This window comes from Hesperophylax consimilis, chromosome 1 (genome assembly GCF_061612785.1).
Source record: "Hesperophylax consimilis isolate HC1 chromosome 1, BYU_Hcon_1.0, whole genome shotgun sequence".
NCBI classification, from domain to species: Eukaryota; Metazoa; Arthropoda; class Insecta; order Trichoptera; family Limnephilidae; genus Hesperophylax; species Hesperophylax consimilis.
Genome location: NC_142836.1, coordinates 21,716,855 through 21,733,426, shown reverse-complemented (window position 1 = coordinate 21,733,426; position 16,572 = coordinate 21,716,855). Strand labels below are relative to the sequence as shown.

Below are 16,572 nucleotides of genomic sequence, written 5' to 3'. Positions count from 1 at the left end.
TCTGTTAAAAATTGAATTTTTTTTTGCTTTTTGGTGTCATCTGCAAATAAGTTATCAATTTCACTTAGTAAATGGACCACAGTTTCTAATACAGTATCTATAGAATTGTCAGAAACATTTTTGAAGGACTGAATCGATAATAAAATAGTATTAAGTTCATTGTAATTGTTTATTTGCTGGGGAAATATTTTTTCACCTAATTGTGTTAATTCTATGCATTCAACAAATAAACTCAATTGTAAATTTATATCGACAACGGCAGATGCAATGACTTTTGGAAATTGAGTTGAGGCAAGATAAAAAAAAACTACGGAACTTTCTCTTTTCACAGTAATACAATCAGTTGGGAAGTTATTTTTGTCAATGCAACCTAAAAATTCATCAAAAGTTGAAAAATGGTTCAGAGATTCAAATACTGCATTAGAAACTATGCTCTTTTCTACTGCTATTTGTAAATTGAGAAGTTCTTTCCTGCTTTTCCTTGCGTCCACACTTTCTCGGGCTGATGTTGGAGTTGCCGACAGGTAGGCTGGACAATTTGGCAGAATTGATGGGACGGCTCCTGGAGCAAGTTTCACTCTCTTATAATTCATTATACATTGCTCTCCAGTTTCTATATTGGTGTGGACACTGGCTGAAATTATGTCTTCCTTTCTAAAATGCAGCTCGCAAACCTGGAAAGTTATTACTTTAATGTTAATTTATGTTTAAATGTTTATTTATAAATGAACCTCATTCTTCCACCAGATGTCTTAAAAGATATATTAAATTACAGCAATTTTGGCAGCATACCATAAATGTCAATCTCTTTCTAAACTTCATCAATCAACATGCATTCAATTTTACTTGTACATATAATATAGGTACATTTTCACAATGCACGACAATTAATAGATTTTAATTACACATAGTACCCTTCTACAAAATAGTGTTAATTAGCCGTTCAATATTAAATATCTAGGCACTAGATTGAAACATTGCGATTTTTCATTTTGTTGTCTTTTATTACAGCAAAAAGCTGTAAAAACCGATATTACTATACGAAATTCGACAACAACGTTAATAAACACTTTTTAATATCAAAATAATATGAATACGATCTGTAAACATCACATTTGCCCATAGCAGTTGCACGTTTTTTATATACATTATTGAGGTTATGTACAAAATCGAATTGTCGATGTTATTGTAAGGCGCTGTTTTTGAAATAAAAATAAGCACATTTCACTTACCGTTGAATATTTCGTTGGAATAAAATCTCGATGAATAGCCTTAACCCATTTTTGACGTAAAATAACTTCATTCGGAAACTTGAAAGTGTGACGTTTTGGTCCGCTATCGTAATTTCCTTTGCAACGCGGAACAATGCACTTGTTAACCATTTTAAAAATTGAAAACACTTCTGTAGATAATAAATATATAAAGTCGCTAAAAGGTTTTAGCTTAACGCTTCTAATTTATAGTTTTTTTCGCTAAAATCAAGACGCACGCGCTGCGGTGTAAGCAATAATAGCCCATAGACGTGGGTGAAGTGAGTCAAAATGTATGAATCTGACGTTTCAAGCCGCCAACGTTCAGCCTCCTAGAAGATTAATTGCCGCCAGAGGCGCAAACTGAGTCTAGGCCTTAGTTGTTCTAGGAGGTTTTGAGACAACACGGTGAATATTATATGTTTTACAGAGATGGTGACATAAACAAATGTCGTTTTTTCATTTTACACGCTTGTAGTGTGTGGAACAATGGTTGTTTTTCAATTGCATAGTTCGGGAAAGGATTAGAATAATTATTTATGTTGTTATCGATTTAGAATGAAACAAAACAAAAAACGTAAAAAATCATTGTCAAATAGAATCAAACACTGATTTTATTTATTTTAATGTTGTGGACAACTACATTAAAACTTAATATCTTAAAAATAATTTGCCGTAAGTACATGGATTGTGTATTTATTTCCAATTTATTATATTAACATAATATTTATTTAGAGTCCGCGACTCTAAAACTCTATAACAAATTGATATAGTTAATAATATATGGGCATTTTTCACAATATCAAATAAAGATTAGTCACACATTTTTTTCAAATGACCTACCACGACTGAATCCCTAGAGCCGCCTCTGGTATTGAGGATTCCAAATGACAGACGCAAATTCGAGATGAGATCTTACGTAAGCCACATATAGTATTTAATAGTGTAAAAGGTTTATTGAATGGTTTTGTGATGCGTAGAGTGCAACCCATTTGTTTGTAGGATTTGTACTATATATAAATATATAAAAACCTTCCGGAAGAAATTCTCTAAATGATAGTGAAAACCCTGTCAAACTCCATTGCTTAGTTTAGGAGAACTAAGCGCACAAACAGACAGACACGGATAGCGACTTTATTTTATACCATTTAGAGATAGCACCGAAAAAATTTTCATAAAAACATTTCACATAAATTTAGATTTTAGTTACCATATTAGTATGTTTACACTGTATAATTGTTTTGTAAAAAATGATTTTAATAATTCTGTAATTAAAGTAATGTAAATAAATAAATAAACATTTTTTTTAAATAATAAAAATAATGTGAAAAGGATCATTAGGGACACCGTAAGTCGTTGCACCTCGGGATAACCCAAATTATAAAAAAAATAATTGCTTATTAAAAAAAGAAAACACTGCATTAATTAAACGTGAGAGAAAATTACAAAATCCTCATGTGCAAAATACATGAATGTGAGCGTCATAACGAAACTCCTGTTTAGTCATTGAATTGCATTTAACTATACATATACATGGCAATGGTGTAAAGAAAAATAATAAAATAGGTGTGATGAAAAATAAGACCGTGAATGATGCCTCTGACATAAAAAAATAAAATTACACCAAATACTTTTCATGAAAGGCAGGTTGACATATGTACAATAGTCAACTTTTTAAACAATAAACTTTATCAGACACACGAAAGTACTTTGTAGTTTGTACCTAGATATATAGTAAATAACAGTGATAAAGTCAATCATAAATTAATGATATTAGCGTTATTTTCAAATTTGAATCCATGTTATAAAGAATCACCTAGCCATGACCAACGTTGATCGCAGCTTTAGAGGTCGTAGTATGAACTCTGAACTTTGCGCCGAGTGAGTAGTGAGAAGTGAGTAGGTACCTAATCTTTATAAATTTGGATTTATCTTTCCGTAAAGTGATTGGATTAGTGCTGTATGTCAGAAGTGATGGCCTAGAAAGTCTTAGCGTGATCAGAAATCAGAAATGCCAGAGCTTTTTGCATACAGGGCGAGGTGAAATATAATGGATAATTTTCTGGCCATCAATACTTATTTGAGGGTTGATCACGCCATTGGATTTGATCGACAGAACGATAAGGGCTCTCTGATACCCGATAACTACTCAGTTGGGTAAAATCGAAACACTTTAATAAATTAAACATGTTAGGTTCTGACCTACACAAAGCACGACGGCCTTGATAATGTAGGTTGATGTGTATCGGGTATGTTTTTTTATGATACATAATTTGATAATTATAGATTTTATTATTAAACAATTAAACAGATATAGATAATCAATTCACAGCAATAGTATTGTTGTAAATTGATTATAAATTACCTTAAAAATATCATAAGAAAGACAAAAATATACAGATAGTAATAAATCTTTTTAATGCAAATGGTTTATGTTTGATTTGGTGTTAAGTTTTGAAAAAAATCCTGTACCTTTTGTTTTTATCCAGAAAAAAATAATATGTTCGATTATGTGTGTTGGTGTGTTAAATGTGGGTTGTTGGAGTGATGTTTGAATCGAGGCAAGTTTAATTGCGTAGTACTTTAAATGACTTTGAACGTGGGTGGTTTATTTAAATGGGATAAATGGTTTGTTTAAGATCTGGTAATTACTGTTGATTGGGATTGAAAGGGAATATGGAGATTTGATTTGAAGAGATGAAGGATTGCGGATTTATCGTAAAGTTGTCTAATTGTCATGACATCTAAAAACTTGAAATTTTCAGAAAAACCCGTAAAGTACGGTACTTGGAGAATGATTTCAATAATTGTTTTTGAGCTTTTATTAGTGGGTCTATCCAAATATTAGCTGCACTTCCCTCACGATAGTGAGTTCAAGTGATTATGGACTGAGGTTATACAATCTGAATACACATTCCTCAGTCCTCAGATATTCCTAAGTTGTTTTTTTTTGTTTTGGTTGTAATATAGTTCATGCTGTCAGTCCAGCGTAGGTAATTAGGTTTCCTATATTTTATTTTTTAACATTTTATATTTTCTTACATTGACCCATAGAATTGAATTGTGAAGAGTCATGTAATTTCAGTACAAAGATTGGGGGAGCTTGAGCTCTTTAAGTAATACTTTGTGTTATGTATTTTTATGTTTGTAGTTTTTTTTTTTTTTTTTAATTTTTGTTGAAACATATAAACAAGGTTACAATTTTATAACAATATAAACACAAATATTTCAATCACTCTCCTAATAAAGCAGCTGCTTATGTTTAGTTAGAATAAGTTTATTGAGTCACCGTTTAACGACCGTAAAACTTTTCTCAGTCTTAGCGCGTATCTTTTCCAGGAGTTGGCTTGAGAAATTATTACAGTATCAACAGTGAATATCCCAGTAATACCTTCAATATTTGAATCAAGAAGATTATTGATGTAATTAGGACCATAAATGGACGTAAAACACTACCCTGAGGGACTCCGTAATTGATCAAAAGTGTTTTTTATATCGTCGATAGTAACTACTTGTTGTTGAACCATTGTGAAAGCGTCGAAAATATAAAAATTTAAACCTTTAAAACATGGTTAAGCCACTATTGGAAAAGCAGTTTTTATGGTACCAATATTATACTCGCGGAAATGAAGGTTGGTTGGTAAAGTAGACCACTAACTTATTGTCTCATAAAGTGATTGTTAGACCACTCTTAATTAGTTACCACTTTTGCGCTAGTGGCCTCAAAAGTTAAACAAGTAGAAATCTATGAATATGCGCTTTTATTAGAGAAGCGTGCGATGAAAATTTGTATTTGTCGATAAATGGAATACAGTAAGAATTACTATCTTTTCCTCCCTATCTGATTGATATTCGCTACGGAAAAGCTACCCAACATTGGTAGCACAGTTTAAAAAAATAATAATAAGCGAATCATCACGTAGGCCGCATAACAAGCGTGACGCAACTTTAGGAATAATAAATGAAGTGGTGTCTACGGGATCCGAACCGGAGCACCTGTTCCTGTAGAGGCTGTGGCAGACCTATAAGGGTTGTAGCGGGCCTACGGAGGCTGCGTGAACTCTCCTCTCCCCTCAGAATCTCTAGTGACTGGTAGGGGCACTCGGGCACCCCTACAGCAATGCTGGTTGATCAGCGTTTCGCCGTTAAAGTGACTGACTACTAAACAGTGGCGGTTCGTGGTCCCTTTCACTGGGGGTTCATAATATCAAGAGAAGTTATTATAGTTGTATACCTATTTTTTAAAGTTATGTACATTTCATTTTTTTTTAATTTCAAGCCGTTTTTCACACCAAATCGCATTATTTGTTGGGCAAACAACTCTATATTTCGCCATTGTACAATATTAGGCATAACTAACTAGAATAACTGCGTCAAAATCATAAATTGCACCTGCTTTATTGTCGAAAGCTGAAACCAAACCAGAGAAAACGAAACACCATATTTCATTACTAGCTACGTAAGACAATATCTATTTAAATAGTAGATTTACAAATGCCATTAAAAGCAAACGATTGGAGAAACGGAGGAACAAGACAATAGAAATGTACAAAAATTTATATAAAACTACTAAATAGAAATGACATTCAACTTGAATCTATGTAGTGCAAAGTACAGTTGCCGGCGCGTGACATCAAATATTGCCCATCGCGGTGCACATCGATCGTTTTGTTTTGGCGTGCGTTATAAAATTTCACATTCCCTACTATCATTGTCAGGGGGATTCTGTTGTTTTTGATTGCTGATTCTATAACCCACCATGGGAATATCGAGTTGCTGTTTGACCGTATTTTTCGGTCGCTTCGATTTTAGAGGCAGAATTTTAATGTGCGCTGTTCATAATATGCTAATATAATGATGATGCAAGTTTGTCTCAACATAATCTAATATTTTTGAATGGGGGTTCACTGGACAAACGCACTTTAGAGAAAAGCGCCACTGCTCCTGAGAGGCATTATCATTCGGATATCCAACTAGTACTAATACAATAAAAATATACGCACTGCAGGGCTGAAATTTCACTGCTAAAATATTAATTTAAAAAAAATTAAGCACAATAACTTTGCTCCCGATTTCGAACACAACGTTCGTAGACGTCAATAACAGAACAGATAAAAAAATTAAAATATTGTCAGGCATGTGAATTTATTCTAGAACGTTGCGGGTACTTCTTTTTTTATAAATAAATTTTATTGTGATTTGAAAATTTTGTTATAATCGCAATGTGCTGCCCAACCGGGTCGCGAAGGCCTGTCTTTACACTGTACACTCTTGGGGCGCTCTTGTGAGGTGACACATAAAAAACGTTTGTTTCGTAATTTGATACAGAATAATAATTCAGTAGGCAGAGTAACATTTAATTATTTTTTTTAATGATTTTTGGATGGAATGTGAATTCTAACGTCACAGTATTATTTATAACTAGCGGTACCCAATTACGCGTTACTGTGGCTCAGTCTGTCTGTGCAGATAGAGATACAATGTTGCGTGTTGCTTTTACGTCGAACATATGGCGTTGTTTAAAAAAAAACACGTTTGTCTAACAGATTACGCTGTCTTTCAAAAAATCATGTTTTACCTTAAATTACTAAGGACGGGTTGTTTCGGAGAATTTGAACAATTCATCAAATTTCAACGTTCATTTTCAAGCTCTGTGAAAGATTTTTTCAAGTTCTGTTTTTATTTCAGTTTTGTCAAGCAACTAGCCTACAATGATATAGTAACAGAACTTGAATAGGACTTTCACAGAACCCGAAAATGAACGTTGAAATTTGATGAATTGTTCAAATTCTCCGAAACAACCCTCCTTAATTTTACCTTTTACTAAAATTTCAAAGTAATAATTGAAGAACTTTCGGAGATTTTACATTTTGAACAAATGAACATTTATATTTTTATTTTTATAAAATACCTATTCAATTATGTAGTAAGCATTTAGTTGTGCTAATCCGCGTTTGTCTGTTTGTGTGCTAAGTTATTTTAAACTACACAACGGATTTTAATAGGGTTTTCATTATCATTTAGAGAATTTTTTCCGGTAGGTTAGTGTATATATATTTATAGAAAATAGAGAAAAGTCGATGTTTTGAAATCAAGTCATAAAAAAATATTTTCGCGCACTTACATTGCTAACGCTGGCTAAACCTTGTGAGATACGTCAAAATAATCTACTACGGAATTGTATATCTTAAAAACGCCTACAGAAAGGTCCGCGACAGTATATGTCTATCTCCTAAGGATAACTCCTAGCAATGCCGGGTACACCGTCAGCTAGTTATGAAATAAATAACCTAAGTGCGTTCCATGTTTGACCGGGCGAGTTATGTTAAGTCTTTAGAATCCAGTAATATATATATACAGGGTGTATCGGCAAGTACCCGACAAACTTTAACCATCTATTCCTTAGCACATTTGGAGTAAAAAATGTTATGGGCACTTTGCTGTCCGGTAACATTTTTTTTCAATTAAAAACAAAAAATTATAAAAAAATCCACACTCCGTCACTGTCATTGGCATTGTTTCTCGTGTTCAACAGCTGTTATTAGCAAGTGTGTCAAAAAGCGTCCTCGCTCTTTCATACACACTAAATAATAATAGTTAAAAATGAGACGAATGGTGCCATCCCATTTCGTTGTGATTGTAAAAGCGCGCCAATGTAGGTACGTTCGTACATTATTCAACGAAACTCGAACAAAATATGGCCAGATGGGTTTTCAAACTTTGACAAATGATAAAACATTGGTGACATGTGGTGAAAATATGAATGATAATTTTTTTATTAAAAAAAATGTTACCGGACAGCAAAGTACCCATAACATTTTTTACTCCAAATGTGCTAAGGAATAGCTGGTTAAAGTTTGTCGGGTACGTGCCGATACACCCTGTATAATAACCTACAAAATAAAACTAGTAGGTATTCACGTCAGATAGCGAAAAATGATTTTAAAAAAGAAATTGTTTTCTTCGTTCTAAAAATCATGATCCAGAGTTGATGACGTAATAATTTGATCCCAGGGTCGCATCATTGCCCATTGCCTTCTCCTATTTCCGAGTCAGCGAGCAGCGAGTCAGCGGCGACTGATGACTGATTATCTTTATCATCCACTTGTGACTGTCGCATGTCGTCCGAATCCGACAGCGGACTAGGGCGCAATTAAAACGAAAGCTCCTTTTCACGTTTATCAGCCTTCATGATTATTATATAATGTAAATACTAACCACTTTTGATTAGCTCACTAAACTAGTTTCGGAAGTGAATTGTGAAAATTCGTGATGAATAATGAATGTTGTATCGTAAAAGCCCTTGCGGACATTTTGCACAACTAATGTATTGGAAAATTGCTGTCGCTCCCGATCTGAAGGGATTAATACACATCTCCAAACGTGAGTTTTGTGCAATGTTTTTTTTTTACATTATATATCTTAACTCTAACCTGAATTAAAATTGGCAATGGTAGAATATATTTGATGCTTGTTAATAATTGGTCGAGTTAAAAGTTATTGCTAATTTCATTTGAAACAACATTTAAAGGTCTTAGATGGCATGTTTCACATAGAATGACAAATAGTACACATTTTTTTTAAATGACATAAATGAAAAATTCCAAAAAAAATTGGTTGAGATTGAACACAGTAATCACGTTTTAGACCTCCAAAGCGACTAGCTAAAATCTAATAAAAAATAGCGTGAAAAGCCAGTTATATCAGCAATTGAAAATCGAAAACCACTAATTTATATTCGCTCTCGATAGGGAGGAAACATTCTTAAATCAATGTATTTTCAAATAAAAACTTGACGCCAGATTATTTTCAAACGAGAAAAAAGATTTTTTTAATGGTGTTGAAACTCGGGTGACGCCGTATAGTGTAGTTACAATAAGTTGTTCATCAAACATATATACCTGTGAAAAGATGCATACTTCTTATGAACCATAAATCATGTGCTAATTATTGGCATGCACCTATTAATTGTTAACAATAATAAACGTAATGGAGATATGAGAGTTAAGAAGTGGCATGGGTAGGGAGACCGGGGCCAATTGAACCACGGGTCAGTAGTAACAAAGCGAATAACTGTCTAACTATAATAGGTATGTATAATATATATAATGCTTCGTCATGCGATGGCCCTGGTACATGCGGACTTGTCGCTAATAGCCCGCGGGACACAGTGGAACCAGGACATTATACGAGTATATAGGGGTCGTGGCGGTTGTAGCGTTTCCCCCGATCAGTTTATGCGCTTATAGTTTAATTACTATAAGATTTAGAGAAATAATAACATCAGAATATGGAAGACAACTAAATTATCTGACAACGGTTATTTTTTTTTTCATAAACCTTATACCTAAGACGCAGAGAAAGGTAAAATTGATTCAACTGTCCCCGTTCTCCCCTACAATTTATTATACGAGTATACATATATATTATGTAGGTAGGTATAATATTACATAAAAAAGCATTTCAATATTCATAAATGCTATTTTTACACAAATATTTTGGCAGGAAATTCGACGAGGCGGAAAATTACCATAAACAACAGTTTTGCGACACAATGAAAGCAAATTTAGTTTATGAAGTTCACGGCCATCGCAAAAACCAAAAAGTTCAAAAGTTATGCTAAAATGTCGAGTCTAATGACACAAATAACTTAACTTCATAATGAGGGAAGTTATGGGAGTCTCAGAAGCACTGAAGTGACGCTGAGTGTTGTTGAAATGGATAATAAAAATACTTTGTACTGCGTCTTTTCTAGGAAATGTCACATCAAGGGCGCTTAAAAACGAAGAATATAATATATACATAATCAAATATATTATAATTATAAGATATGTAAGAATATATATTATATAGAATAAGAATATATTATATATTCTTACAATATTGTAATTATAGGAATACTTTATACTGCTTCTTTTCTAGGAAATGTCACCTCAAGGGCGCTTAAAAACGAAGAATATAATATATACATAACAATATATATTATAATTATAAGATATGTAAGAATATATATTGTGTAGAATAATAATATATATATAGAATAAGAATATATTATATATAATATATATATTCTTACAATATTTATTTATTTATTTATTTAGACGCCGTAAAAGGCTTTTACAATATACATGATTTATGTTTACAGTGGTTCACAGGAGCGAAACAGTATTATGTTTAACAGAATAATTACTGAGAAATTATGTTGAAAATTAAACAAAAATAACATCTGGTATACATAGGTACATTAGAATTTTTATTTTCAATCCATACAGTAGTTTAGTATTGAGGTTATTGTTACCTTCAATATTGAATTTGGTTGAATTTGCTGAGAACTAAGAGTTAGCTCTATTGAATCAGGGCTGTCAGTAAGACATCTCAAATATTGTAATTATAGGAATACTTTGTACTGCGTCTTTTCTAGGAAATGTCACCTCAATGGCGCTTAAAAACGAAGAATATAATATATATAGTATAATATATGTAAGAATATATATTATATAGAATATATTTAATTAATATTGTAATATTGTAATTGTTTTAGTATTGTAGTTATAGGATTTTTGAAGCTGAAAGCATTCATAAAAAATATATGCCTAGTAATTGAAAAATGGAGACATCTGTCAAAAATTTAAACAAAAGGAATCCACATTTAAAATATAGCAATTATTTACTAATTTTGGTACTTACTTTATCGCTTGTCTAAAAATCAAAGCAAATTCCAGTTTTAGGGTTCATTGAACTCGAGTTCACAAACGCACCACCGATATTATATTTTAATAATGACAATGTTATTGTTTTATCTGATATTTAAATATAAATTTAAACAATCTAAATTTAAAAAAAAAAAACAAAAACAAATTAAACTATTTATTTTAATTTAAGAGTTAAAGTCCAATTTCTGGATTATTTTCTGTCACTCTATCAAACAACACTCATAAAATAAATATATTCGTGATGCATGATTTACTAAAATAGTCTTACCTTTTCTTAATGTGGTAAAATAGTCGCTAAAATAATTTCTTGTAAATATTTCACAACGTTAACCATGACACATTATAATTATGTAAATTTTCATTGTCATTAGTGATTAGAATTTAAATATTTAATTATTTTAAGATTAATTTTTAAGAACTACTATTCTATTTTTGTACTATTATATAGTGTCATAGAGAGATTCAATAAAGAAAATTAAATGAATTAACTGCAAATCTAACTAGTATTTATTATTTGTCATAGTTCTAATTATAATATTGAGTCCCAAGGGTAATTAAAATAATATTTATTATTTGGGCATTTATTGGAAAATACAGCGCACACGTAGTATTAGTCAAATTTAATGTAGGAAAATTTTCCTCCTAAATTTCTTGAAAAATATTTATTCGCTGCAAGCAAACTTATTTTAAAAAATGCAGGGAATCTTCTATTGACTTGTGGATTGATGATTTACTTAGAAATAAAATGCTGTAGAAACCTACCATCATCATATCGGTGGTGGAGCTGACCATGGAATCCATATTTGGTTGACTTTCCTGCATTATGGACACAAGAGTCAATGTTTTTCTCTACAAAAGTATGCAGCTGCAAATTAAAGCTTATTTGACAGCAATACAAGCAAATTTCGTTACATTTAAACGTGGAACGGAATCCGGAAAACTTAGGTTTCGAAAAATGCGCGCGAAAATGAAACGCAACGACTGTAAATAAAGGCCTAGCGGCTAACGGAAGGAGGGCGGCCGCGGCCGTCCCGAGTAACGACTTCTAACGACTGACGAGTGACGAACGATCAGTACGGGATGGACTAAACGGCGCTACTAACGCCGGAAAAACCAAGCCACCCAGTAAAAAAGGGAAGAACATCCACTTCCAACATACATCCTGGTTTGTTGAATTCAAATAATACATACAGCAAAGTGGGAATATGTAAAAAAGGTTTACCGTTGTTATGGAAAATCTATAAAGATAATCGGAATGGTTTCTACTTTTTATGAAGTTGTCTCGTACAGTTTATTGTGTTTTCCCTTGTACGGGAAGTGTTCTGGTGGCTGTTTTATAAAATTACTATACAACGGGAGTGACATACTGTCGGATTGCCTCCGTAAAGTCATGCTTTATCACGTCATGTCAGTTTGCCTGTGAGGACGGTTAACACTTGTTGGAAGTGACAATTGCATCACACTGACTTGACAAATTCATTATGTCAATCTAGGAGTAAAAATTAAAATGCATAAAAATAAATGAATTTGCTGAGTTGATATAAACGCACGCTGGAATAGGTACTCTGAAAGAATCAGATTTTTTGAAATATTTAACTATTATATTGTAACTTTACTATTAAGACCTCGTAAGCCTGTTTGAGAAGAATTTCAAAATGAAGATAAAAACGTTATTAAAAGCTTATTTCAAAATATAAAAATGCACATTTAAAATAATTATTGTTCATTTGTTCACTACGCATTGGTGCACATTTAGTGAAGTAACACCGACAGTCAATATAATATTTTATTCTAAGCGACCAAAAGCATAAATATTTAGGTTTCATACATATGGTATGCTTTATGATGCACTAGCAGTTGGGTACCCGGCATTGCTCGGGGTTATGCATGGTTTGGAGTAAAGTTTTCAGGTTATGAATTCTAGTGTCTTAAAAAAATGGTGTAGTTTTAAGGTGGAAATAATATTATTTAAACACTGAACATAATATTAACAACTCCCACACGAAAAATGTGAAACAGAAAAATCAGAAAAAAGTTTTGATCGCATCTAGTATAATATTATGATCAATGAATCAAAAGTTGTACGACTATAAAAAATATTGAATAATGTTAATGTGCAGAATTGAAATTATTTGTTTCACTTGATCGTGTCATGACTCCATCGGGCGTCCTGGACGTCTTATACCATTCACTTCTACGCCATTAATTATCCTTTCACTCTTTTCTTCGTTCATCACGTACGCATCGTTTTAGCATAAATAATTTGATTCATGTTCCCATTGATTTTTTCTACCATTACTTCATGGAGAGTGGTGAAATAAACCGCAGTGGTACTGTTGAAAAACTACAGGGTATCGACTATATTTGGACTCCGTTTCTCATTCGAGTGCATTGATGATGTGCAAGTCATCATCTGACTCCCCCGAATTATTCCACCATTCAAACGACTGTCTAAATACTCCTGGCACTAATAAGAACATTCTTTGAAATTTTCAGCAAATCGGTCCGGTAGTTTGTGACACACAAACAGACATTGAATTTTATTTGTATAGATTTGTAGCACAGTAAGCACAATTGTCTTATAAACTATATGACGACATTTTTACTACAAATACTTAAAATTGTGTATTTTGTACCTTCTTTACAATGAATTACATATATTTACAATAAAAACACATAAATTTGTTTTTGACCACGATAGTTTTATTTTCACTCTACCGGTTTCGGAAGATCCCTTCCTTCGTCAGGAGAATATTTAAAACTAATCTACTACACAAAATATTGACACATAAATACAAAAATGTTAAGTGTTTGAGAGAGATGTCGACAAAGTGGAAGGGGTAATTACGGGAATTCCAGGAAGAACAGAGCGGTTAACTGGAAATATGTCAAGAATAGGACTATAAGACAGATTAATTTGGTTATTTATTATATGGAGTTATTTATTATACTGGAGTTATTATTTATTATACTGGAGTTATTATATATTATTATATATTTGAGTTATTTTATTAGTTATTATATACTTGAAATCAGAAAAGCCATCAATAATAACTCCAGTATAATAAATAACCAAATTAATCTGTCTTATAGTCCTATTCTTGACATATTTCCAGTTAACCGCTCTGTTCTTCCTGGAATTCCCGTAATTACCCCTTCCACTTTGTCGACATCTCTCTCAAACACTTAACATTTTTGTATTAATGTGTCAATATTTTGTGTAGTAGATTAGTTTTAAATATTCTCCTGACGAAGGAAGGGATCTTCCGAGACCGGTAGAGTGAAAATAAAACTATCGTGGTCAAAAACAAATTTATGTGTTTTTATTATAAATTATGATGAGCCACAAAGTGAATGCTTTTTACAATTACATATATTTACTGTCAGTATCTCCTGTATAATACAGATATTCTCCTATGTACACTGCATCATGTATCACTTCTATGTAAAAGCCTTTTTAGGCGTATATATAAATAAATAAAATAAATCAAGTACGTAGCGTTTTAAGTAGTCCAGTTTTTAAAGTACGGTGACGTTCGGTGATTTTATCATTGTGGTGGCCACTTCACTCGCTGACTGCCGACAGATACACGAATGTTCATCTAATGCTACGTATACATCCGAGAGCCGAACTGCCGAACTGAATCTCAACTTATGTGAAAGAAACGAAGCAACCGCAAATTATAGAAATTTCATTCGGTATTTCATGGTTGTATGATACAACGTTGTATTTTATAATTACCAATACAAATTTGAATTTTGCCAAACAAATTGAATTTAAATACTGACATTTCTCAAGGTAGTTGAGAAAGAAATCATTCCCATACACAAAATAGAAAGTTTGTCATTAAAACTTCAGTCGGTGGCTGAGTTGACATCGCGTTTGGGTCCCACTTTAAAAATAAATAAAATAAAATATCAGAATAATGTTCTTACTAGCCATGATAACAAACGATTTTAATGTTCTAAATGTTGTCATAAATACGTCTGCACTAATCTCTTGTACGAAACTTGAAAAATGATTTTCTATAGGTAACGGAATATTTAAATATTTGAAAAGCCGCTTGCAGTTGATTCGTTCCTTTCCCGTAATTCGTCGTACGGTTCGAGTTTCGATTCGCAAATGTATACGTGCCCTTAGGCATTAAATACACGGTAATGATTATTACACCTTTATTCGCTTTAAATGCTCATGAACCCGGAAATATGCTGAAAATGTAATAAAAAAGAGAAAAGCATTTGGAGGACTTTGTTTGCTACGTCTACCCTTACGGGGTCAGGACATAATGATGTTTCATGGTTCTTTGTTTGGCTAAACACAGCGATTTGCTGGCGTCTGAAATAACAAACCTTGTCAAATTATAAATAGGTGACCTCCGCACTCCACACCGGTAACCGAGTCTATGTGTAAAACGTTAGTATTTCATAAAACTTCCCGATTTGTCAGTATTCAGTTACAAGCGGTGTTTAATTGCAAAACCAGATATTTTGGGTAGTTTAATTTTAAAAAAGGCTTAATAATAATTAATTAATGGTGTCCTCACGCCATCAACATTAATTAACCCAGATATTCAATAAAGTGTCAATTATAACGTTATTCAACAAGTTATAGCGTACCGCTGTTACGGTAACTTGACTTATCGATGACAATCTTAAAAATGAATGTTCATTATGTTTTGGTATCGGGACGTACAAATTAAATACACTCACATATATATTTTAAATACAATATCTAGGCAATGATTACAAGTTTTTATACCTAGATTCAATAGAGATTTGAACACCTTTAAGTGAAAAAAAAACAGTCACAATCACTCCACTTCAAAACCTAATGTATTGACCATAATTTTGTAATAATGTAAAGTCAGTAGGTACACATATATTTCACCCTGAAGAAGGATCGGTGGTTCCGAAACCGGTCGGAAGTATGCCGAAAAAAAAGTGGTGATAAACTAAGAATGTTAATTTTTGTTGTAATAATTGTAATATGACGTATTCTACTATTTTTGGACTATATTCACGTAAAATATTTGCGATTACCTTTGAATGTTAGAAAGATGTCACGTTACATATACCTATTATCGTAACATTATTTGTAAACAGTGAAGTCGTTGTATTGAAAAAAATATTTGAAAGTATTGGAAAATGTGCGTGAATAATCACAGCAAGGGTACTCGGCTTTACAGATGCGGAGAAGAGTAGGGATGGCGAGGGTAACAGGTAATGGACAGGTACCCACAGGGCGGATGTGTTAGGTGCTGGGTTGTAGGTTAGGTGATGGTTGCTGGGTGCTGGGTTGTAGGTGCCAGGTTCACCAAGCGCAAGGCAGACGCAAGCCGGAAATTAGGAGTGGAGGCAATCCCGTGGACGTTATTGGATCACGGCGCGACGCGAGCAGAGTGACGGAAAATAAGCGTTTCTGGAGGAAATCATTGCAGAGGAAATCCACGAAAATGTTTCACTGTGTCAGAATATTATTATGTAGCTTCAAGTAATTTTAACAAACATATAGTCATACAAAATACCAAAGTACCTGTATTAGTTCACAATAGTTTTAATAAAAAAATGTGTTTGGTGGCCTTACTCTTCCCCACTACCTTCAGCCTCAC

The 16,572-nt window shown here is 32.8% G+C and overlaps 1 protein-coding gene across 8 annotated transcripts in view; it reads right to left on the bottom strand.

Annotated features, from left to right (window-relative positions):
• The window catches only part of LOC149426439 (protein FAM107B), a 173,588-nt gene that overhangs the window by 29,994 nt on the left and 127,022 nt on the right, over positions 1–16,572 (bottom strand). For 2 of the 8 annotated variants that reach the window (XM_089651573.1, XM_089651581.1), the window contains exon 1: positions 11,726–11,983. The exons of the other annotated variants lie outside the window; for them this stretch is intronic. In XM_089651573.1, the coding sequence (XP_089507699.1) occupies positions 11,726–11,785 (60 nt within the window). In that variant the 5' untranslated portion in view covers positions 11,786–11,983. Of the gene's footprint in view, positions 1–11,725; positions 11,984–16,572 lie in introns of those variants that run through there. 8 annotated transcript variants of the gene reach the window in all.